The sequence below is a fragment of the Eublepharis macularius genome, chromosome 15 (genome assembly GCF_028583425.1).
Source record: "Eublepharis macularius isolate TG4126 chromosome 15, MPM_Emac_v1.0, whole genome shotgun sequence".
NCBI lineage: Eukaryota > Metazoa > Chordata > Lepidosauria > Squamata > Eublepharidae > Eublepharis > Eublepharis macularius.
Genome location: NC_072804.1, coordinates 57871213 through 57894794, shown reverse-complemented (window position 1 = coordinate 57894794; position 23582 = coordinate 57871213). Strand labels below are relative to the sequence as shown.

At 50.6% G+C, this 23582-nt stretch overlaps 2 protein-coding genes across 3 annotated transcripts in view; one reads left to right on the top strand and one right to left on the bottom strand.

Annotated features, from left to right (window-relative positions):
- LOC129343556 (cytochrome P450 2G1-like) overlaps positions 1-14539 on the bottom strand; it is a 25313-nt gene extending 10774 nt beyond the window's left edge. The window contains exons 1-3 of the mRNA XM_054999825.1: positions 14406-14539; positions 2639-2925; positions 19-181 (exon numbers count right to left, since the gene is read on the bottom strand). Of these exons, the coding sequence (XP_054855800.1) occupies positions 19-181; positions 2639-2818 (343 nt within the window). The 5' untranslated portion in view covers positions 2819-2925; positions 14406-14539. The remainder of the gene's footprint in view (positions 1-18; positions 182-2638; positions 2926-14405) is intronic.
- LOC129343555 (cytochrome P450 2G1-like) lies at positions 10322-23582 on the top strand. Of its 2 annotated transcripts, XM_054999824.1 has the most exons (10): positions 10322-10385; positions 11285-11409; positions 12551-12713; positions 14245-14394; positions 15752-15912; positions 16700-16876; positions 18449-18590; positions 20324-20511; positions 21306-21447; positions 22935-23582. In XM_054999824.1, the coding sequence occupies exons 1-10, from the start codon at positions 10370-10372 to the stop codon at positions 23225-23227; spliced, it is 1557 nt and encodes a 518-aa protein (XP_054855799.1). In that variant the 5' UTR covers positions 10322-10369; the 3' UTR covers positions 23228-23582. The 2 variants fall into 2 exon arrangements, with proteins under 2 accessions (XP_054855799.1, XP_054855798.1); XM_054999823.1 differs by lacking the exon at positions 10322-10385 and having other exon boundaries at positions 11171-11409.

Below are 23582 nucleotides of genomic sequence, written 5' to 3'. Positions count from 1 at the left end.
CCAAGACGGGCACCTCACCGTGTTCTTGGAAGGTCCTTTCCAAGGTAGGCATGGTCTTCCTTCCGCTGAATTCCTCCGCCTTGTCTACCAGGGCCTCCTTCACAGCGTCGTGCCCACACAAAACCACCACCGGGCGAGTGCCTAAATAGACAGTGAACACTGGGCCATATTTTTCACGTAGCTGCATAAGAAACAAGAACAGAGGCTTCTTTTTTTAAGAAATAAAACCATCTCTGTATCCTGCTACTCTCTTTATTCTTACACTGCTAACCATATACACACAATTCATTGCCACGGCTGCCAATTGCAATGGCTTCCTCCCATCAACGCCTTTAGGAGAAGGGAGGAGGGCTGGCCAATCAGTGGCTATTAGCCACGATGACAGCAAAGTGGAGCCTCCATGCTCAGAGCCAAGTTACCAGGTGCTGGGAAGAAGGACCCGAGGGAGTGCTTCTGCATCTTGCTCTTCTTGGCTTCTCAAGAGCTTCTCGAGAGCTTCTCTGAATTGTTGGAGACGGGCTGCTTATCAAAGGGGACCTTTGGTCTGACCCACTGAAGCACATTGTTCCCTTCTGGGGTGTTTACCTTCTGCACCACAAGTAGGCCCAACAGGTCACCTCACCGCTCTGTGACTTGGCAGCCCTGCTCCTTATCCCGAAACTGAAGGCCGATTCCAGACGGCCCCCCGCCTCGCGAAACGTCGCGTGTCGTCGCGCAGAAAACGCGAAATATCGCGTTTTCTCGCGAGAGTCTTGTGCGACGTCGCGCAAAACTCGCGTGAGAAAACGCGATATTTCGCGTTTTCTGCGCGACAACGCGCGACGTTTCGCGAGGCAGGGGGCCGTCTGGAATCGGCCCTGATCAGAGGCCCTTGGGACTTGCATTCCAGGGCTGACCCTGGCATTGAAAGTCCTGGTTTTTGCATCAGTGCTGTGCAGAATATATGGAAGTGAGAGTAACTTTCCCTCCTAGCAGTGGTAATTTTGATCCTGCCAACACAAACAGGAGTGTTGGTGGTGCTGATGCTCTCCCAAGAGAGGCTGGCAGCTTTGACAGAACGTCTTACACAATAATTTGCGTTCGAGACAGAAACACTGTGGTTTTGTTCTTCGAAAAGTCACCTTTGAGACTCTAAAGAGCAGAGAGACCTGGGCCAAATAGGTTAGGCGCAGGAAATCTCTGGATGTGGATCTCAAGATTTTTTTCTTTAACGCAGCTTGCGATGTGTGTACGGATCTTAATTTGATAAGAGCAGTAATGAGGGGTGAAGGGAACTAACACTTCCCCACCCCCAGCCCCTTCCCTGATCAAAATCACACACACACTTGCTGCCTCGGCTGCTTTTCTTCCCTCAAGGGAAAAGAAAACAGCAATATACCTACAAAAACTCCAGCAGAATTTCTGGGAAACTCTCTGCTATGTTGACATACGGGAGCTTTGTCACCAAAGAAACACAAATCTTGAATCTGACAGGGAGCTATCACTTAACTCTTCCCCCAAGGCCCAGTCTTCCCAGGACAGGCCCTCAAAGGACAGCGACAATAAAGAGGGGATTTCAGAACAGAGCCTTGCAAATGACAGAAACAGAAGCTAATTAATCAATTAATTGCTCATTTGAGTGAAATCATAACCTGAAGACAGAGAAGGAAGAAAGGAAACAAACTGCAAAAGAGAGAAAGGGTTTGCTAGGAAACCAAACCAAATGCCGGATTTCTCTGATAATATTTTCTAAAGGGTAGTGTCTTAAAAGGGACTGTTGTAAAACAAAATCTTTGTCAGATTATTTGGAAGTGAAATGAACAGTAATCACATCTAGCATCTGTTTACGGGGAGGATTTATACCCTGCCTCTCCAAAATCTCGTTATGGCATGTTTGAGTGCTCAAACTTATCTGAAAGGGAGCGCAACGCTCATACCCCAGAAATCTAGTTGGTCTGTAAGGTGCTACCAGGCCGAAATCTTGCTCTTCTGCTGCAGACCAGCACCGATTTATTGAAGCAGAAGCATTCGTGACATAGAGGCCACTTTCTCAGACACACAAAATCTCAACGGTCCTCACAACCCTGCAAAGCAGGCAGCGAGTTTTAATAGGACAGTGACTGGTAGGTTCTGCTGCAGCCGCCACTTGGCAGGCATTTTACAATCTCCTTTTTACTTTCCATCAGCCAGTCTGTAAAGCTGGCCATACGAACATTCAGCAGATCTAAAAAATCCACCATTTGACCAATTTACACCAGGACAGGAATAAGCGAGCATTTGGGGTTCCCAGAAGGCCAAGCTGGAAAGCTTGCGTATGAGGCCTAAGCCAAGTGAAATTGCCCCAGGAAGAGAGAATCGTGGGACCTGTTCCATTCTGAGAGACACAAAACAGAAGAAGAGACGCAAGAGAGGAGGGCCAAAGGGAAAGCGACAGCCCTCTGGCTGGAGGGATACGGAGGCAAGCAGAGGAAGGTAGAGATAGGCAGGATGTTGGAGTTGCCTGCAAAGGAATGGACAAGAAGGGATGGGGAAAGCAGGCAGAGGACAGGGTGAGCGGAAATGGGCAGCCAGGTCCTGTCACAAATCCTGGTGATTTCCTCCAAGCTGAATTAAGCCGGCAAAGCCCTTGCGTCCCATTCCGAGGTTCTCCAAGACTCACCTTGAGGAGAGACTTGCAGGTTTCCGATGCCGTGATCTGCAGGAAATTCCCTACCAGGGGCAGGGGAGTGGGGCCCGGGGGCAGCCTCCCGTGGGACGACTTTTTCCTCCTGGCTGATATGAAGACAAGGCAGGAAAGGTAGACGGCCAGCAAGAGAGTGACTGCGCTAGCCAGCTCCATGCTGGAAGTTGCTCTCGTTCTCCTCCTCCTCCTCTCCCCAATGTGGTGGCCTGGCTCATTTTGCCGGGTTCGATGTATTTATTCAGGCATCAGTTTGGCACCGCCTTCTGTATTACGCAATAGGCAAATATGTTGTGTGCTTAATCTCGTAAACTCCTGCTAAATTTAATAGACGCCTTCCTAGTTAACCAGTATTGCGAATATTCAGTCCAGAGAACAAGGTCGTGTGTTCTTGCTGGTTAGGTGGATTCCTAAGGTGTATCTTAGCCGTCTTGATAGTCCGTGCTTCTTAGAATGTAACTGGTGGGGGGGTCGTGCTGTATTTTTAAATTACTCTTTCTCAGATCTGGCACTGAAGCAGAGCAGGTGGCCAGGACTTCATCAAAGCCGGCTTTCTGGGCCCTTCTGAGGATTGCTTCATTTGGACAGCTCTTGGATCCAGGCTCCAGGGCCGTTTCCAGACGGCTTATCTGCCTCCAGAACGTTGCGCCATCTTGCGGGGAAAACGCGAAATATCACGTTTTCTTGCGCGAGTTTTGCGCGACAACGCGCGACGTCACGCAAAACTCGCGTGAGAAAACGCGATATTTCGCGTTTTCCCCGCAAGATGGCGCAATGTTCCGGAGGCAGGTAAGCCATCTGGAAACGGCCCAGGCTCTGTCCTTCCAACTCTCTTGGAAGTCAAAAGGGTGTTTGTTGTGGGGATAATAATAACATACTTTGTAAACTGCTCTGAGTGGGTATTCAGTTGTCCTAAGGGCAGTATATAAATTCAGTGTTGTTGTTATAAGCTCAGCACCAAGCTTTGAAACCAGAAGAGACGGCTGGCAAGGAGAAGCCATGTCTCTAGCTGGCTTTCAATTGCTGGGTGTGCTTACAAATAGCTAAACTGTGAAAAAGGGACCCGCTGGCCTGGTGGACAATTTGCGCTGCTGGCTTTGTGGGCCATGAGATTTCTCCTTCTGCCTTTTGGTACCGGCCAACTCACATACCACATCAAGAGACTCTTCAATTTTATTTTTCAGTTCACCTGATATGTTGAAGCACGCCCACCTGGTTGTGAAACTGGCCCTCTGACAATGAGTTCAGGGGGACAGATCTGGAAGAGAAGTCCCGACCCAGAAAGATTTCCCCTCCTTACTCTCCCATTTCCCCCTGCTTCCCTCACAATTCCTACAGGTGAGCCACTTCAGCCGCCCTCCTGATTCTACCCCACTCAGAGTTCATCTGTGCCCTTTGTGTGCCGCTTTGGCATCTGCCAATCTGGGCACAACAGCAGCCTGTCAGATGTCATCCTAGACGGGATGTTTCCAACATCCATGAGAAAGGAATGGAAGTGGATGACAACATGTAACCCACGCTGCCCAGATCAGGCCTTTGGTTCTCACGAAATTAGAAAACTTTTGTTTGAACTGGATTTGTCAAGTTCTAAAGGGATGTTCTAGATCTTCTGTTTTTTTTAACTGCAGCCTGCATTGAGTCCCAGGGGTGGGGCAGGCTAGCAACTGAACCAGACTAAGGGATGAAGGCAGAGGCCCTGCAGCCAGGAGATCCATGCTTGAACCGCTTGCGGGGGAACTGGACACCAATGCCGCCTGGATGCTGAAGCAAAGCGCAGAAGCCCCCAAGCTGCCTCTGGGAGAGCAAGGCAGGGGCAAAAGCTGGTTCACGGCAGGCTTACTCCTGACTCACTTGTAGATCCCAGTTGGCTCCTTATGACTTACATTTGACCATTGGAGTTGAGCGTTAAGTGGCTGCTGTTGATGGCTTACGGAAGAGACCAGATGTTGGAGGTTAGCTGGCCGAGCTTTGTTTTTTGTGGGAAATGTTCTGGTGAGCCTTGACTTTCCATCCATATGTCCTTGTGGGACATCTTTAGCCCACCTTCGAGGAGGTCAGGGTGGTGAACGCAGTTCTCCCTTCAACATTTTATCTTTACAACAACCCTGTGAGGAGGGTCAGACTAAGAGACAATGACTGGCCCAAGCAGGTCACCCAGGAACCCCATAGCCGAGCAGGAACCCAACCCCAGCCCTTCCAGACCCCAGCCCAACCCCCAACCCCCACACCGCCCCAGTCCACACCACTTCCTCTTCTGGTGAATTCTGATGTCATTTTGAGGTCTTGCATAGCAATAGCATTCAAGTGGTGCAATAATCCCCAAAGAGTCAACTAGACAGAGGTTGCTACAACAAATAGCCCCAACACCATCTGAAAGGCTGTGGGAATGAATCTGGCGCAGGCGATGCTGGAACGGAGCTTCATGGCCTCTGCCTTTCTGTGGCTTCCAACCAGACAATTTTCTTGGATCAGGCAGCCTCCAAATCTGGACAGGCAGAGCCTTGCCCCCGAGGACAGTCAGTCTGGCAGGGGTGCTGTATTCCCTCCTCAGAAGGGAAGGGGGGTGTCGGCGGGGGGCAGGGGGGCAGAGCAGCACGCCTCCCCATGCCGGCTGCTGAGGGTTCTGGGGACTACAGTGGAAGAGGGTCTTGCTGGTTCCTCCCCCAGGTCAGGAACTCCAGGGAAGGAGGAAGGCAGGCAAATGGAAGCCCCTGCCCTCCCCTCCCGCCCAGCACCTCTGCAGCACCTGCTCCTGCTTCCCGGCCGAGTTCCCTGTGCTTATGGGACATCAAGCCGCTGTCAGGATGTGCCCTTTGGTTCTGTGTGGACCTTACAGAAACCAAGCTGACTGTTCGGATGGGATGCATGGTTCCTGCATGGCCAGTCTCCAGAATTTAGACTTGTGCATGGGCCTGTTTTTAAAAGGAGCAGCTGAATTCCATCGCTTTGCTAGTATTTCCCATGTCAAAAAATTCAGGGCACATAAAAACAGATTAGGAAGCCAACTTCAAATGCCCAGTTACATTCATAAGAGAAGATCAGCAAACTGCCTCAGTCCCAAAAGGCAGGCCAGGATTCTTGGGATCTGGCACAGCATTAAGGAGAGTGGTCCAGAGCAGGGGGGTCTCGCCTGACCCCTCCCTCTGCAGGCACCCTTGCGGTGATGAACTGCAGCCTCGAGGGGGTGCTTTGGGGCACCCTTTGTGCTAGTTCTCATGTGCCTGTTGCAACAGCTCATTTCCTTTCACTCCAAAGGTGTGAACTGGACTCTCAGGAATAGCACTGCCATGGAGCAGCTGTGCAGCAACGACGGAAAATTCTGTCAGTGGCAATAGATACCTGTCCGTTCACACACACGTCTTGTCACTTGAACAATGAAGATGCTCGTGTGAAGGGGCTCCTTGGGATCGTGCTGGGGCAACTGTCCTTTCACTTAAAACACAGGCTGTTCCTGAAACACATTTTCCAAAGGAGTTGCCGGGTTGGTCTGCTGCAGCCACAAGAACGCACACGGTCTTGGGACACGGAATGCTGACTCACCAACGCTGGCCCCATCACGAACTTGTGAGTTGCCTTCAGTTGCCACAAGCGTCTTTGTTTGCCTGCCTCTTCTGCAAATCTGGCCTTTTGGCCCTTGGCATGCAAACTAAGCCTTCTTTTCAGACTCTTGCCACTCGGCCTGCCAGGACCTGGCTCTCCACCCTCTCCACTGGCTTCTTGCTGGGCGAGGCTCACCTTTCTTCCACTCTTTGTCAGCTGCCACATCGCATGAACCTGTCACGAGTTAATCAGTGGCAAAAAGAAATCCGAAGGGAACTGACTTGCCCTCTGAGAGGGCTTCAATCCCTGCTTCTGCATGAATGCAACACAAGAGCTTTGGCAAGCTGCCCTCTCTCAGCCTAGGGGCCTTCTCTGCAAAAATTATGGCCAGGGCCAAGCTTGGGAGGAAGGGATATTTCAAGGGACCCACAGAAAAGCAGGAGACCTCCGAGGTGACCCAATGACGGATGCATGAGTCACACCCCGACATACTCAGCTATACTGCCAGTGATCCACTGCATTTGATCACTGGCGCGCTTGCAATCATATTTAATAGGGGAGTGCATTTTAGGTGACATGCAGTGGAATTCAGCATTGAGCAGCCTTAGACGGATGCAGTGGGGTTGATGAGAGCTGACTGGATTTGAAGCCGGGGGGTGTGAGACTCCCACGAATTAATCAGTGGTGAAATGCAAAATACAACACATCTGAACCGTGCTGGCCGGCCAGCAGGAAGCTGCAGAATCTCACAGCTTTCTTAATTTATTCTTCTTCCTAAAATATTGACATCCATCAAGCATGATTTAAGCTGTCAAGCCTGCCTTAGAGGGGTGTTGCAAGGATTATTGTGACAAGATACATAAAGTGCTTTGAACACTGAGAGAGCTACAGGAATGCTACATATTATTCCATTTCATGTTTAAAATTAAGACCTTTGAAGAGTGCCCAGAAGGTGTGAGGGGTCAGAGCATGGCAGAGAGGTTGCTTGCAGGCAATGACTGTACCTTGAAAGATTTAAACAATGTGTCCCCCCCCCTTGCCCAGCCCCTTTGTTGCATGGTTCAAGTGTTGGTTGCTACTTCAGATGCCACAAGTTTGGTGGCACCCGTGACCCAGAGGTGCCTTTGCAGTGTTCTGCTCTGGCCATCAGCCATGAGTCCTTCACAGGGGCAGTTTGGCTTGCCACCAAATATCTCGCATGCCTGCCGAACAGCTTTGCATGGGGCCTTTGTGCTGAAACTCTGCTGTTCCAAACAGATCGGCAGCCATTTTAATCATGAATACCAAATTGGGTTTTCTTTGTTAAAGAAAGTGTGACTGATTTATATGAGTTGAGGCTGATTTAACTGTCTACTAAAACTATTGTCTACAGCAAGGGTCCCCAGCCTTTGTGAGGCTGTGGGCACATTTGGAATTCTGACACAGGGTCGGGGGCACAGCAACAAAATGGCTGCCACAAAATGGCTGCTGCAGCTTACCTTCTGTCACGCAGCAAAAAACTTTGTGCTGTGGAAGCGGCTTCTGCCAAACCAATGTTTTTAAAAATCTTTGAGCCAATCAAATCTCCAATGGCCAGTAGAAGCCCCGCTGGGCAACCCCGCCCCCAGCCCCATCCTTGGGCTGCCAGGTCCCCCAGGGGAGGCTAGGGAGTCCCCACTCCCAGCCTCTCTCACCCATCACCACTCCCCTGGCCGTAGAGTTCCCAGGTGCCCGTGGGTGGTGGGCAAACTCCCAGCAGGCACCTCAAGAGTGCGTGCTGTGCGTGCGCGCTCCCAACCAGCGCAGCGCTGTCTCTTCCGTAAGTGACATCATTGCACTGGCCATGGGAGTGTCCCCACGCTTCATTTGGGGCTGATTTGGGCCCCAAAGGGCCAAATCGGTCCCAGGCTGAGCGCAGGACTGCTCTCACGGCTGGCACGAAGACATCACAGAAGTGACAGCGCAGCACGGCCAGTGTGATGACATCACTTCTGGAAGTGATGTCACCATGCACAGCTCTAGAGCATGTGAACAGAGGTGTACACGGAGCTAGCAAAAGGTAAGTGCCAGGTGCCAATCCTCCTGCCGGGAGGGCTGAGGGACCTAGCGACCCTTCCTGGCCGGTGGGGGGAAAGGCCAAGGGAACAGGCCCCCTGGGCACGCTCCCAGCACAGCCAGATCACTTCCTGCCCAGGAGTGACATCACTGCCCAGGCCCAGGGAGCCCTTCCAGGCCCTGCATGGTGATGTCACTCAGGGAAGTGATGTCATCACGCCACATGGGGAGCCCGTGCGTGCTTTGTGCATGAGGGCAACAGACACATAAGTGCTGGATCTCACCCCCCTCCCCCTCACTGCTGCAGGGAGGGAAAGAGGACCTGGGAACCCTAAGTGGAGGGGTAGGACTTAATTGGGCTGTGTGAGAATGCTCCTGTGTAGAGTTACCGGGTCCCCAGTGGGGGCAGGGATCCCCCGCTCCCCCGCTCTGCCACCGCCATCACTCATCTGGGTGGCAGGGGGGAAAGGCCTCCCAGGCACACTCCCCGCGCAGCATGGTGATGTCACTTCCTGGGAATGATGTCATTGCGCCGCCCCAAGAACGCTCCCGTGCTTTACACTGGGCTGATTTGTGAGCAAAGACCAGGTAAGTGTCCCGTTCCCCCCCACCAGGAGGGTGAGCAGACCTGGCGACCCACCCTATGCCTGGGTGAAGAGCCGGTTGCACTGTGCTGGGCTTTTAGGAAGGTCCAGGTTGCAGCAACCTGCCAACCGCCACCAAGAGCCTGGGAAATTGAGGAGGCTGCCTCCCTGTCTGAGACTGGCAATCAGGACCTGAGCCAAATGGGCTGGCTGGAATGTGCCTGGTTGCCTCCGGTCAAGTCTGGCGTGGTCTGGCCTTCTCCCATTGGGGACTGGCCCCTGGCTAAGGTTTCAGCCCAAGGCCTTACTCGACCTGGCCCCAGTGGCCAAAGTGAGGTGGGGAGCCCCAGCAGGGATGGAGCCTCCTCGCTTGTGCCCTAAGAGTCTGGAGCGCCACTGAAATGCTCCTGGCACCGCTCTGCGGTCCTTCAGGTGCCAAGAAAAAGCTCCATTATTTTCTCAAGCCTCTTAAAAGGTGTACTCTCTTGCCTTGTTCCTCTAGGGAGGGAGGGAGAGAGAAATGAGTGGAGCATCATTTCCTTTCTATTGGCTCTCTTATGTATTGATGGTTTCAAATCAAATGTTGTCACTATTACTTTTTACAGTTTTTCTGTTCTTTGCCCTTTGGATGACTAAATTAATATGTTTATGTTGATTTCATGTTGCTGCATTCTATAGTTTTACATAAATACTTTATTGAGGGTGCAAGGTATAAATATTTCCAATAATAATGAATAATATCTGTCCGTTACCCAAATCAAAATTGTTGACATTAATAACTTTAAAGCATTCTGGGTTGGGAGTTTGGACTTGAAGAGTCGGAAGTGTTCTGAAGTGTTGCTGGCGAAACGGGAGAGGTTTGCGGATCTTCCCTCCACGTCCCTCCTAGGCAACATTTCCACGGGAGTTTGTGCCCCCCTGAATGATCCCCACCCCTTCTGCCCGCCGGCCTCCGCAGCTGCCCCTTTGGCTGCAGGCCTCCTCTCGGGCACCTTCTCATGCCAGGCCCCACAGAGGCAGCTCCTGTTACGCCTCTCACTTTTGCTGCCAGCCAAGGGTGAAGAGGCCGATGTTTGCTCTCTCCAGTCCACTGCCCTTCTCAAGGACTATCAATCCTCCACCAAATGCAGAGGGCAAACACAGGCTGAATGTTTACCACCCGGCTGTTATAAGCTGGGGGGGTGATGATGACAAAGCATTTTTTTTAAGCAGAGAAAGTTAAATGGGGGCAGAAGGTCATCATTTTCCTTCCCTGTTGAAAGAATGCAGGAAGATCCATCAGGTGGTCTTTTCTTCTCATACTTGAAAAGCCCGGCACTGGTCTCTTTTTCTGCACAGGTGTGAACAGGAACAAGAATCCATGCTTTAAGGCAGAATGGCAGATTTAGTTCTTGGGAATTTATCCCAGCTTGTCTGTGGTGCCAGTCAGGGGCTCTGATCTTTAGCAGAATGGCTGTGGGGGGTTGGGGTTGCCAATCTCCAGGTGGGGCCTGGTAATCGCTAGGAATTGCAACTGGTCTGCAGGTGGCAGCGATCAATTCTCCTGGAGAACATGGAAGCTTTGGGAGGTGGGTGGTTTGGCATTAGACCCTGCTGAGATCTCTCCCTTCCCCGAACCATGCCCTCTGCAGGCTCTGCCCCTGAAATCTCCAGCAATTTCCTTCCAGGAGCTGCTAACCCCTGGCAGCAAGGAAGCTATTTTGTAGATCACCCCAGAGGGGAACGGCAGGAAAAGCTTTTGATTGGAATGAGGTCCTTCCCTTCCCCAGACCCTGCCCTCCCTGGGCTCAGTCCCCCAATCTCCTGGAACTTCCCAAAGCTGTAGTTGGCAACCCTCGTTGTTTTGGCAAAAGAGCTGAGTTGTCTTGCAAAATGATGCCTTTGACTAGTAAATGCAGCTCTTGGACAGGTTACTGCAGTTGCCAACTATGGGATAGAGACAGCTTAGCCCAGGGGAATGGTCCGAACCGAAGGCAGAGTCAGGATCGCAGCTTTTGCATGAGGAGGACGGGAGATCGCCCTTCGCATCTCCTCCAAGTTACCCAGCTTCCACAGGCCCTGAGCAGCCTGATGGGCCAGCACTGTGGGAAATAAATATCCTCATACCCCATTCAGGAAAAACATCTTCACAGCCACTCTGAAGACCAATGCAGCAGCTGGAGGAGAGGAACCTTGTGAGCCAGGAAGTGTACAGGCCGGTAGCTGGTGGCTAGAGGCAAATTGCCACCTGCAAAATGCCTTGGGCTGGGCCCGAATTGCGTCTATCAAAGAGATAAGTTTGCTGTTAAAGGAGTGGATTTCCAGGTTTTGCACCAATCCCTCTTTTATGGTATTGGTCCCATGTTAGGCGGGGTGTGACTGTTACTTCCATGAGTCCCCGAGATAAAGGGGCAGCCAGTGTTCTTGGGCATGATGGAGCTGGGCGAAAGCCTCTTGCTTCTGCTGATCATTTGCATTTCCATCTCAGTTCTCATCTCAGCATGGAGCCAAATGGCACAGAGGAGGCACCTGCCCCCAGGCCCCACACCCCTCCCCGTCCTGGGAAACCTCTTGGAACTGAAGGCCGATGACATCCTGAAGTCCTTCAAGAAGGTAAGCCGGGACACTCCTTGCCTGTCCTTCTGCCAGAAACGGGATGGGAACAAATGCCCCCGTGGGACCGGGAGGATCACAAACTTGCATTCCTTTCCAAAGGGCATTTGGGTGCTCCAGAAAGCAAAAAGATCCACTCCAGCCAGAGAGGTGGGCAGGTTTCGCCTTCTGGGCCCTTCCCTTCTGCTTTTTCCCTTCAGGGCCCTTTCTTCACCTGCCTGTCTTGTGCAAAGACTCTACCCCATCTTCTTACCCTGTCCTGAGCAACTGAAGAGCTCTGCTGCAGTTTCCTTTTCAAGAAACGTTTTGCAACTCAACTTGTCTTTTCCTTTGCCTTGGATTTCCTTTGTCTTTTCCTTCCCCTTCTCTTTCCACCCCTCCATTTTGGTCACAGATTTCATTGTTTCTTCTGTTTACAAAGTGCTTGTCATATGGGAAAGAGAGAGAAAACCAACTAACCAAATTCAGATAAACAATTCCCACCTGAAATTGTCGAGATCTGTTTAATTAAGCAAAACTGGGCCACAAACTGGGACAAACTGGGATTAATTCCCTCCTCTGGCTACAAGAAGATGAACACGTGCTCAGGGTGTGCACAGGTGAGGTGGGGATTGAATTACCTGGACGCGCCTATTCCCAAGGGGTGCAGAGCTTTGAGAGGGGATCAGGTTACCACTCTGAAGCTGTGTAGGCATGTCGCAGCGTTGGTTGGGTGTGGATCTTTCTGGGGACAGACAAGAGTTGGCCTTATGGGTTGGGTTGCTTGTGGGAAGGGGGGCGAGAACAAAGATAAGCTGCTGGAACTCAAAGTATGTAGGCATTTCTTGAGCCAGCCTAAGGCTGCTGATTCACCAGTGTTGTTTGTGCAGAGAACATAAGAGTATCAAAAACAGCCACACACAATCAGCTGCTCGTCACACTCTGTTGTTGTGCTTGTGGCCTGTTGGGGTGAGCACTCAGAGGATCAGGCCCATTGAAACCAGAAGGGGTCATAGCTCCACTCTGGACACGCTCAAGGTCCCAGGTGCAGTCCTGGGGAGCAAGTGTCAGCGGACACCTGCCTCTGCCACTCGGAGCAGGCAGCGCTGGGTTGGACACACACGGCCTACCAAAACGTGCCCTTTTCTGGTTCCTTTTGCAGCTGAGCGATCGATACGGGCCCGTATACACGGTTCACTTGGGCCCTCGGCGGGTGGTCGTCCTTCACGGGTACGAGGCAGTCAAGGAAGCCTTGGTGGATTTTGCGGAAGAGTTCAGTGGGAGAGGCTACCTGGCCACCGTGGACGACTTTGTCCAGGGTTTGGGTGAGTTCCAAAGGCAGGCAGAAAAATCCAAATGAAACGTACAAGAGCTAGAATCGCGCGCGCACGCGCGCGCGCACACACACACGCACACGACAAAAGCAATCCAGCTGCAGGCACCGTGTTCACTTGAAAGGCAGGTGAACCTGCATGTCAGACGGCCCCCTTAAAAATGTTACACACAAACAAAACAAAAAAATTATTACAGGACATAAATGTAAATTTTTTTGCAAATGTATAACTAACTTCTCTTTTTTATGCCATACCTGGGGAAAAAGTAGAGTCTTGCGTTTGAGTAAATACTGTGGTTCACCAATGAATTTTCCAGTTGCCCTGGAATCAACGTGTTTTAAGTGCTGATCTGAGCCTGCCCAGGGGAGGCCCTTAAATTCTTGCCCCCAGTTCACTCCCAAGCACAGTTCTAACATTTAATGCCCTAAAGCCACGCGAGACCCGACAGTCTCCTCTCCCTGCCCCACGAACTTTGTCATCCCTAATAATGTTCGATTTGTATACCGCCCTTCAGGACAACTTAATGCAACACTCGGAGCAGTTTACAAAGTGTGTTATTATTATCATGCCAATCACCCTGTGAGGTGGGCGGGGCTGAGAGAGCCCTGAGAGAGCTGTGACTGACCCAAGGTCACCCAGCTGGCTTCGAGAGGATGAGTGGGAGTCAAACCTGGCTCTCCAGATTTGAGTCCTGCCGCTCTTAACCACGACACCAAACTGGCCCTGGAGACCATTGTCTGAATCCCTTTCCTGTGTCATCAGTTCACTTGGGAAGCCCTGCCAGGGGCTACTCAAGCAGGGGAAGACCGTTTCTGTAGCTGCACCTCACAGGGGACTTCCTCTCAAAGGATGGATGTTGGCTTGGAACCTTTGCTATGATCCAGGCAAAGTCTTTCTGTTTTAAAGGTTCTTTTTTCCTGATTGCTTAAACCTGATAGAACCGTGAGGTGTTGCATCAAGGGGCACTTACCTTTAAGGGTGGATCAAGGTGGGTAGCCGTGTTAGTCTGTCTGTAGCAGCAGAAAAGAGCAAGAGACCAGTAGCACCTATAAGCCTAACAAAATTTATTGTAAGGTATGAGCTTTTGTGAGACCCAAAAGCTCATACCCTGCAATAAATTTTCTTAGTCTTATAGGTGCTACTGGTCTCTTGCTCTATTCTACTGTCTTAAGAGTGGAATTAGTCACACCCAGGGCTTTTTTTCAGCTGGAACGTGGTGGAATGGAGTTCCGGCACCTCTTGAAAATGGTCACATGGCCAGTGGCCCCACCCCCTGATCTCCAGACAGAGGGGAGTTTAGATTGCCCTCCACGCCACTGGCCATGTGACCATTTCCACCGACGGCAATTTAAACGTTAAGCCCCCCCCCCCCCGTTCCAGCTGACCCAAAGTTACGTCATTGTGTGGTCCTGTGTTCCACCACTGAGTTCCACCACCTCTTTTCCCAGAAAAAGAGCCCTGGTCACATCTGACGTTTCTTGCTGTCCCTGACTGATGACATTGTTCCAATTTATGCTTCCAGGGATTGCCTTTGCCAACGGAGAGCGATGGAAACAGCTCCGCCGGTTCACCCTCAACACCCTGCGGAATTTTGGGATGGGGAAGCGTTCCGTTGAGGAGCGGATCCAGGAGGAGGCCCACTTCCTAGTGGAGGAATTCAGGAAAACGAAGGGTTGGGCCTACCTTGCCAGCTTCCTTTACGGAGATATTGGGGGAGAGGCTATTTCTACAATCTCTGGACTTCTCAGAGGGTGGGCGGTTGGGGGTCGTTCTTGCCTGTCTCTCTCTGCCCCAGCGCAGACCTCCGCAGCTCCATGAAGTCATTCCAGCTCAGGAAAACGGGACCGGGCAAAGGGCGAACTCTCCCTCCCCTGGTCCCAATCCAAATCAAAAATTGGCACAGCTGCTAATGAGAGAGAGAGAGAGAAAAAAAGACATGGGAGCTCTGGGCAGGGACCTCCCAGCCTTGTGCCTGGCTTCGCCCTCCCTCTTTGGCCGTTTCTTTTTCTGCTCTCTCTTTATTATCACTGATCCAAATCTGGAATGTTTAATTTTTTCTTTGCCAGAGCAAATTTCCCCCTCATTCACACACACATTCAAGACAACCCTTTTTTCTATATAAAAGTTATCACAATTTTCTAGTTGACAAAAAGTAAATGCATTTCCTTTTAAGAAACAAACTTCGTATGTGCCATGAAAAGAATAACCTTTTTGTTTTTTGAAAGAAAACAACTAAATCTCTTGTATAGAACCCAAAGATACATTACCTCTCTCCTATGAAATGATAGAGGATAAAAATCACACACACAGTTATGTAACAAGATAAAAATGGAATAGAAGGATGGTCTGAACGTGATTGTGCAATGTACAATTCTGCCTAAAGAAGATTTCACAAAACAGAACCACTGAAAACCTTCCAGGAAATATAAATCAGAGCTTTTCTTCTTTAAAAAGGGGTGCCGGTACTCAAGATGTTCTCCCATCTCAGACCAAGGCCTGAATGCCTAAGAGATGCCAGTACACCATTAAGAGGTCTGGTACTCCATAAAGAGGGGTCTGTGCTACATACAGGTGTGTGTGTGCCCCTGAAAAAGGGCCCTGATATGAACTAAAACCTCTAGTATTACATCAAATGGGTTCTCTTGCGAAATGGAGAATTCACTTACAAAATATTCCTGTCAAAAGCTTTTCCTGCAGTTTCCCTCTGGGATGCCCCACAAAATGGCTTCCCTGCTGCCCCCCCCCCATCCTAGGCCTCTGCTCCTCCCCCGTCCATCCCTACTCTCCCGTAACTTTTGCGTATTCTTCTTGAGGGTCAGAAGTGTATTTGCCCCCCATTTCCCCTCATCTCTTGTCACGTGTTCACTTAGAAGTATGACAGGATGAGACTGCTGTACCCTCCAGAGCAACAAAGAAATGTTTTGGGCACATGAGAGTCAGGGAGGGGGCCTGGCTGGCTGGCCAAGCCCCAACCCTGCAGGGAAGAAGGGGCTGCCTTGCTTCTCCTCACGGCTGACTCCCCCCTCCAGGTGTACCCTTCGACCCCACGTTCTTCCTCAGCCGTTCTGTCTCCAACGTCATCTGCTCCATTATGTTTGGCCAGCGCTTTGACTACCAGGACAAAGACTTCCTGACCTTGTTGACCAAGATAAACGAGAACTTTGTGGTGATGAGTGGCACCTGGGGCCAGGTATGTCCTGGCTGGGTGGGATACAATAATCCGTCCAAGGGGCCTCCCTCCTTCCTGCTCCCTTTCTAAAAAACGCAACCATGAAGCGCCATGGAGGGCTGGGTTGCACGCAGCTCTGGCACTGGGAACTCTCCGCAGAGGGGAGCACAAGCTGAGTCCCGTAACTGCTCTGACCCCCCCCACCCACCAATTTAGGAAGGGTCTGCAGGTGTGGCAGTTTGACTAAGGGGCGGCTCAAGACAGTTCTAGATATTAAGAACAAAATTCAAGCTCAGTAGCACCTTAAAGAACAACAAAATTTTCCAGGGAATAAGCTTTTGTGAGTCTCTGACAAAGTGAGCTTTCATTCACAAAAGCTTATACCCCCCAAAAATGTTGTTGTTCTTTGAGGTGTTGCCAGGCTTGAATTTTGTTCCACTGCCCCAGACTAACACAACTACACACCTGAATCTAGACACCAAGAGGGGCCGTGGAGAACAGTCTACAGTCAAAGTACCGGAGTAGGTGTGTGTGGCGGGGGGGGGGGGCAGAGAATCTTTTGGGGACGGATGGAGCTCGATACAAAAATCCGTCAAAGGTGCTTCCCTCCTTCCTGTTGGCAGCGGAGGAGGGCAGAGCGATGGCCACAATCTTTGCACAATACAAAGTGAACCTCTGCACACAATCTCACAGAAGCACGTTCCACCATCCGCTAGGGAAGATGGTGGGGTCCCCTTCATGGTGTCCAAGGTTACATGAAGAGTTGGCAGGAACATGACGGATCTTGATTTCCCATCCTTGCCCACAGCTGTACGAGATGTTTTCGTGGATCATGAAGTACCTGCCGGGCCCCCACCAGCAGTTATTCCGGAATCTCAGTGACATTCGTGATTTTGTGGCAGAGAGGATCAAGGTGAATGAGGCATCGCTTGACCCTGACGACCCTCGCGACTTTATCGACTGTTTCCTCATCCAAATGGAAAAGGTATTTTTCCGATCTGGGACAGGGAGAGTGCCATGGGACTGTGGGGCCAGGAGCACACAAGGCCATTGTTGCATGGGTGATCATTCTGGCCTGCCTTATAAGGATGTCGTGAGGGTGTTAAGGAGAAATTGCTTGAAGGCACTCTGCGTTTAGATTCCATTTCCTAACAGCTGTCACCCACAATTAACTAAGACACCAAAATAGTGATCCATAAAGGAGAATGAGCCTTATTAACAATAAAACCCAGATGCAATGCCAGCTCCAACGCAAGCAGAAAGATCAGTCCCAGCAGAGAACTTTACATACCTTTCAAAGCTAATTGTTTACACAATACAAAATCAAAGGTTAACACAAGGTTTATACAAATGATTCTTTGGAAATGCTGCTTTCAGGGATTATGGCACCTGATGGGTCTGGATGACAAGATAGTAAATTCTTCCTGATATAAACATGGCGAAAAGTATGGCGCCTTACTTCTTGCAATGTGCGTAAGAACCTCCCTGAGACACTGTTTTTCAAGGCTATTTCTTGATTAGAGAAAAGGAAAACAAAGAATGTTGACATCCCTGTCATTACGGGAACGTTACTATGACTTTCAATTTGAGGGCTTCTAATCTAAAGGAACAATGTTCCCTTTATGAAGGATTCTAGCTTCTGTGTAAAAAGGTCTGCTTCAATAGAATACCCATATTTGGGTCAAAGGTTACAAAAATTCCCTAACAGAGGGCTAATGCAAGAATACTTGAGATGCAATAAACCCCCCTGAGAGGGCTAGCCATTGTCAGTGGTGCAGGCTTGTTGCTGAAAGGGGATTTTCCCCTCCTGCAAAGAGGAGGAAGAGGTCAGCCGCTTCTAGGAAGGGCTTCTTTCCCCTCTCCAGAATTTTTGCTCCCCATTCCACTCTGCCTTCAGTTTAGCTAGAGGAATTTCTTGAGCTACTTTCAGGATCGGGTTACTAAGCAGGGTCTGCAGCCCACCCGGTGCCTCCATTCTGGGGTCCCCAGATCAGCCCTGCAATCTCTGCTGCCACCTTTTCCCTCTTGCGCTTGAGACACGCACGTGCCTCGGTGAAGCGCCGCAAAAGAGCAGTTGGGACAGAGGACTGGGTGAGGATCCTTTCCGTGCAGGGTGCTGCTGAGAGACCCAAGGAGTGTGGCGCACTGGGCAAGCCCCGTGGGGGAAGGGTTGCACTGGGGTGCAGTGTCTTCCCAGGGACATGGCAGGCACATCCCTGACCCAGAGGAGGCCAACAGAGATGCCCAGAAACCGGGCACGGCACTCCATCCAAATGTGGGCATTAAAAACCAAACCAAATGGAACAACAGGGCAGAGGCCCTGCCAGGTCAGCTCCATTCCGAAATGAGAGCAGGTGACTGGGAACTACAAAACCTGGAGAGAAACAAGGAGGCAGGGAAAGCGGAAGGGACTGTAACGGGTCTGAGTCAACCATGGTCGAGGAGGAGGCGTAGCAGTGATTTTTGTCCCATCGTGTTGAATGCCAGGTCTATTGTTCACTTTGAGAGTGAGTCGGTTCTGTTGAGAATGTGGACCCATTTCTGTATCTTGTTCAAGGAAAGCAAAAACCTTTCCAGTGAGTTTCACCTCAAGACGCTGGCCATGACCGTCCTCGTCCTCTTCATCGCTGGGACCGAGACGGTGAGCTCCACGCTCCGGTTTGGGTTCCTGATTTTGATGAAGTACCCAGAGGTCCAAGGTGAATGAGGAGGGCTGAGCCCTGGGCAAGGGCAGGGGTGGGTGCCAGGCATACCCAGACCAGCCCTGAGGCTCGGCTCACAGCCTCTGCATGGCAGCCGACGTGTGCACCCATGAAAGCATGAAGCCACTTCCTGGGCACGGTCCCATTTGGGACATTTACGCTCTTCTGGAGGAAGGTGCCAGGAGCCCTTTCAAGCTGGATGCTTTGGGGGGGCCACTCAGGAAGGAACCAACAGGGGTCCTTCTGGAGTCTTGATTTCGGCTGAGTTGCCACAAAGAAAGTAGGAAATGATGCTCAAGTCCATTGAATGTTAAACTCAGGGTTTTTTCCAGCCATAAAAGAGTCAATATAGAATTTTTTAAAAACAGACCTTTAAATATCAGTTTTATGACCCTTGTTTGATTCACATCTAGAGAAACTAAAGTGTCTCAAATAGGAACTATGGGGTGGGGGGGCCCTGCTCACGTCCTGCAAACCTTCTGAGAAAAATGGGTTCTTTGTGGCCGCTACAAATTTAAACCTGATTCATATCTGTATAATAGCGAGTCCAGTGCAGGAACACTCCATGAGGGGCTGGAGGCCTTTAATTCTCACTAGCCTCATAAACTACAATTCCCAGAGCTATCTGGGGAAGCCCCGACAGATAACCATTTGAATCCACCAGATATGTATGAACCTGTCAATTTCCAGGTCTTTTACAGTATATGTTCATCCTGTCCTGGATAGCCCAGGTGAGCCTGATCTTGTGGGATCTCAGAAGCTAAGCAGGGTCTGCCTTGGTTAGTAACTGGATGGGAGAACTCCAAAGACAACGAGGCAGGCAATGGTAAACCACCTCTGTTGGTCTCTTGCCATGAAAACCCCACCACGGGCTTTCGAGTCAACTCTGACTTGAGGGCACTCTCTACCACCACCACCGTATATTTTCACATTCCCATCTAAGGCCTTTTTCGCATGGGCAATTTTTGCCACTTTTGGACCCATACCTTTTCGGGTTTTCTGGAGGGGGAGTTAAGTGTCTGGAATTTGGAAGAAAATCCAAAGAGATATGGGACCAGAAGCAGAAAAGGCCTAAAATATTTTCTTTAACAATCAAAGTTGTTTTGTTTGTGACTTTTCTGGGCCTTTTTTTTACTCCCATCATTTTTAGTCCATCATGGAAATTATGTCAATGGTTGCATAACTGATGTTAATTTATTTGCTTTGACTTGGTCTCATGTCAGGAAAAACAGCGAGGTAGCAAAAACTGCAAATAACAACAAATTTTTGAGATTAGAAAACGCCAGGCATATTTTTGTTTTTGAAACTCACCACTTCCCAGCTGTGGAATCCCTCGCCTTCCATAAGCCTGGCGCACTGCCCAAAAGCATTCAAGGGCTCAGGGCCTTATCTCCTAACCCCACCCATTGAAGGAAACACTGGCCAACTGTTCTGAGTCATCGCCATAAAAGAGGGGTGGGTGGGAATGGTCAAGGCTCCACTTTAGGAAAAAAGCTTTCTTTTAAACCCCAACCTCTGGACAAAATGCAGCAATACTGACATCAATATTACTGACTATCACAGATTTCATCTGTAAGTTGAACATGCTCAGAAGCCATGTTTTCAGCCAGCAGGTTGCACAAACCCGTTTGGACTGCCTAAGCTGAAGATGAACCAATAATTCCCCCATGACATTCTCCTGCACCCCGAGTATAGACAAACCCAACGACGTCTTCTGGTTCTCTCTACAGCCAAAGTCTTCCAAGAAATTGATGATGTGATCGGGAAAAACCGCCTGCCAGTGATGGAGGACCGGGCCCAGATGCCGTACACAGATGCGGTGATTCACGAGATCCAGCGGTTTAGTGATGTCATTCCTATGAACCTTCCTCACGCCCTTACCCAGACGGTGCAGTTCAGGGGCTACACGTTGCCCAAGGTGAGGCAGCCAGATCGGAGGAGGGGGCTGGTTTCCCACTACGGAAAGTCCTTGGAGCTCCCAGGCCTGCCACAAAGAACATGGTACAGCCCTGCTGGGTCAGAGTAGCAGTCCAGCTCCTCCTGTATCCTCTTTCAGGCAGGGGCCAGCCAGTTGCCCTGGAGCACCAAGAAACCGGCTGCAGGGGCCTTCCCCGCGGTTCTCTCTCAGCACCAGCATTCGGAGGCTGATGGCCTCTGGGTGTGGAGGCTCTCTTTAGTCACCACCATGGCTAGTAGCCACTGAAGGGCCTTCCTTCCGCCCGTGACTCTGCCTCATCCCCTTTCCACGCAAGTGGCCACTAACTGCACCCACTGGCAATGAATACCACCGTTTAAGGACTTGCAGAGTCCATCGGCCCACCCTGAATCTGTTGCCCATCTCACTTCACTGGGTGCCCCTTTGCTCTGCTATCACAGGAGGGAGGTCTCTCTATTATTTTATTTATTTGTTTACTTTGGATTTCTATTCCACCCTCCCCATTTCTCCGCCCCAAGCATAATTTTAGGAACCTCTATCGTGTCCCCCCTTTGTCTTCTTTAGCCTTTCTGCAGACACCACCAAGGTGGGGGCATTAGACAGGAGTAATTTGTCCTGAGCTTAAAATCGCGAGGGGTCACAGCGTGGTCTCCAATGCAAAACTACTGGGTGTAGACCTCTGGCTTACTTCTGATTCTGAAAATCCTGCCAGCAGTGGGCATGCACATTCTGACCATCTCTGTACCCTTTCTCCCCCCACCCTCTGAAATGTGCAGGGAACAAATGTCTTTCCCTTGTTGACCTCGGTGCTGAAAGACCCCGGTAGCTTCAGTGACCCAGAGAAATTCAACCCTGGTCATTTCTTGGATGAACAAGGGCGTTTCAAGAAGAACGATGCCTTCCTTCCCTTCTCCACAGGTACCCAAACTGGCACGAGGACGCTCAACTGAAGGGAGACGCAATGTTATCCAGGAAGCGTAGTTCGAATTTCACTTCTCTCTACAGAGCCGGCAAATATCGCTCCTCAGAGGGTTTGTTAATGTCCTCGTTGCATCCCCAAAGGCTCTGTCAATTTTTAACAAACCCTCTGAGGAGCGATCTTTGACGGCTCTGTAGAGAGAAGTGAAATTCGAACTACGCTTCCTGGATAACATTGCGTCTCCCTTCACTTGAGCGTCCTCGTGTAATTCGTCTCGTGTGGTTTAGCTCTGAATCCAGGGCTGTGCTCCTGGAAAAGGCAAGCTCTGGGCTGGCCTTTGCAGAAGGCAGCGCCTGCTGCCCTCTCGTGGCCATTTGAAGGATGACAAGCGCAAGCAGAGGAATTAAATCGTTTCAGGTGGCTAGCTGTGTTGGCCTGGGACAGAGGAGCAAAATTTGGGTCCAGTGGCACTTTGAAGACCAACTAGATTTCCAGGGTGTGAGCTTTCCAGAGTCCGAGCACCCATCACTGGAGAAATTAAAGTCTTGGTGGAAGTTTTCCAGTTGTGGTGATCAGAAATCCAAGCAGACCTTGTTACGCACAGGGTTGCTTCTTCTGTTTTTTTCCTGGGTGCAGGTTCTGTGCCTCTCCTGAGAAGCAGACAACTAACATGGTATAATGCAGTGTTACCGGTTGACTTTATGCCTAAGGTCCTGCTGCCAGAGGCATGATGCCTCGGCAAGGATGTGTTCAAGGGTGGTGCCATTGGGTGTGCTGCCCAGATGGGACCACAGTCTCTCACCACTCAAGATCTTTTTTTGTATCAGTCTTTTAAATTTGTGACATTTCTGTTCCAACTCGAGTCCCCTGAAGCTACACAGCAGCTGTTAAAATAAAGGAGACTGTAAATGGCCCCAGAATGCCTCAGCGGATGGAGGAGGGGCTCCCCCCTCCCCCCTCAAGCCATTTCCTCACGTCAAAATAGCAGGGCAGGGAAGTTCCCCCCCTTTTCTGCTCCACATGGAGTATTATGTGCACGTGGAGCAGTAAAAATAGGGGCAGGGCTGGTGCCACCATTGAGGCGGTGAGGCGGGCGCTGCGGACGCTGGAGCAACTGAAGAAACTTTCCTGTTTGTAGAAAGTGCTTATTATTAGGAAAAAACATTTGAATTTTTAAAAGGCTGTTCTTAGTCTTAGTGCTAGGCTTCTGAGACTGACGGTTCATAGGTATACGCCTGAAGACTTGGCCTTCACTCCTTTTTGTGGGTTCATTTTGCACCCCTTTCCCTCTCAAGCCACCCCCACCTCCAAAAAGCGCCAAGCAAGAAATGTGTCCCTGATGTGAAGGTCTGTCTAGTAAAATGGTGGCGAGCTGCAAGGAAGGAACTCTGTGACGTCCTCGTAGTTAATTCTGCAGAACCAAACGCTGGGTGGAAGGGGGCCTGCTAATTTCGCAATGGCTGACTCCTCCTCTCTCTCTTGGCAGGGAAACGGATCTGCGCTGGGGCAGGCCTGGCACGCACGGAGCTCTTCATCTTCCTAACTTCTCTGCTGCAAAATTTCACTCTCAGGTCTCCCGTTGACCCACAGGAGATCGACCTCACTCCGCCTGTGAGCGGCTTCGCAAATATCCCACCCACCTACCAGCTCTGTGCCATTCCACGCGGAGGACGGGCTGGTCAGGAGGGGGAGTGGGGAGAGGGCAAGAAAGGTCAGGAGGCACCAAATGTTGGTGGGGAGAGCCCTGGGGAAAGCTGCCAGCCGGCACCCAGGGAATGAATCAACCAGCACTAAATAGAATGTTATTAGTGGGGTGTGTTATTATTTAGGAGGTGTCCACAGCTTTAAGGCAACACAGGTCTCTAGGGTGGAAGGTCCAATACCTAATCTACGTGATGCTACCGTGTGGCTTATTGACGCTGCACTTACCTTTTGTTCCGCTGTTCTTTGCTCCTGTAAAATACAGCCGACACTCGCAGCACAATCCATCGAGGGCCTACCTGAAATGAAAGTTGCAACATCTTCATCCCAGAATCCAGGGGGGAATAAGTCACGGGGAGAATTCTCCAAGCGGTTTCCTTCCAGCTGGGGAGAAGGGTGGGCCACCCCCACGCCCCATTGGATTCTAGGTCAT

Bases quoted from the DNA above. Each gene is read 5' to 3' on its own strand.
- LOC129343555 (XM_054999823.1), top strand. From the start codon at position 11,227: ATGATGGAGCTGGGCGAAAGCCTCTTGCTTCTGCTGATCATTTGCATT. The intron at 11,410-12,550 runs GTAAGCCGGGAC...TTCCTTTTGCAG, and splicing joins TCCTGAAGTCCTTCAAGAAG to CTGAGCGATCGATACGGGCC. The intron at 12,714-14,244 runs GTGAGTTCCAAA...TTATGCTTCCAG, and splicing joins CGACTTTGTCCAGGGTTTGG to GGATTGCCTTTGCCAACGGA.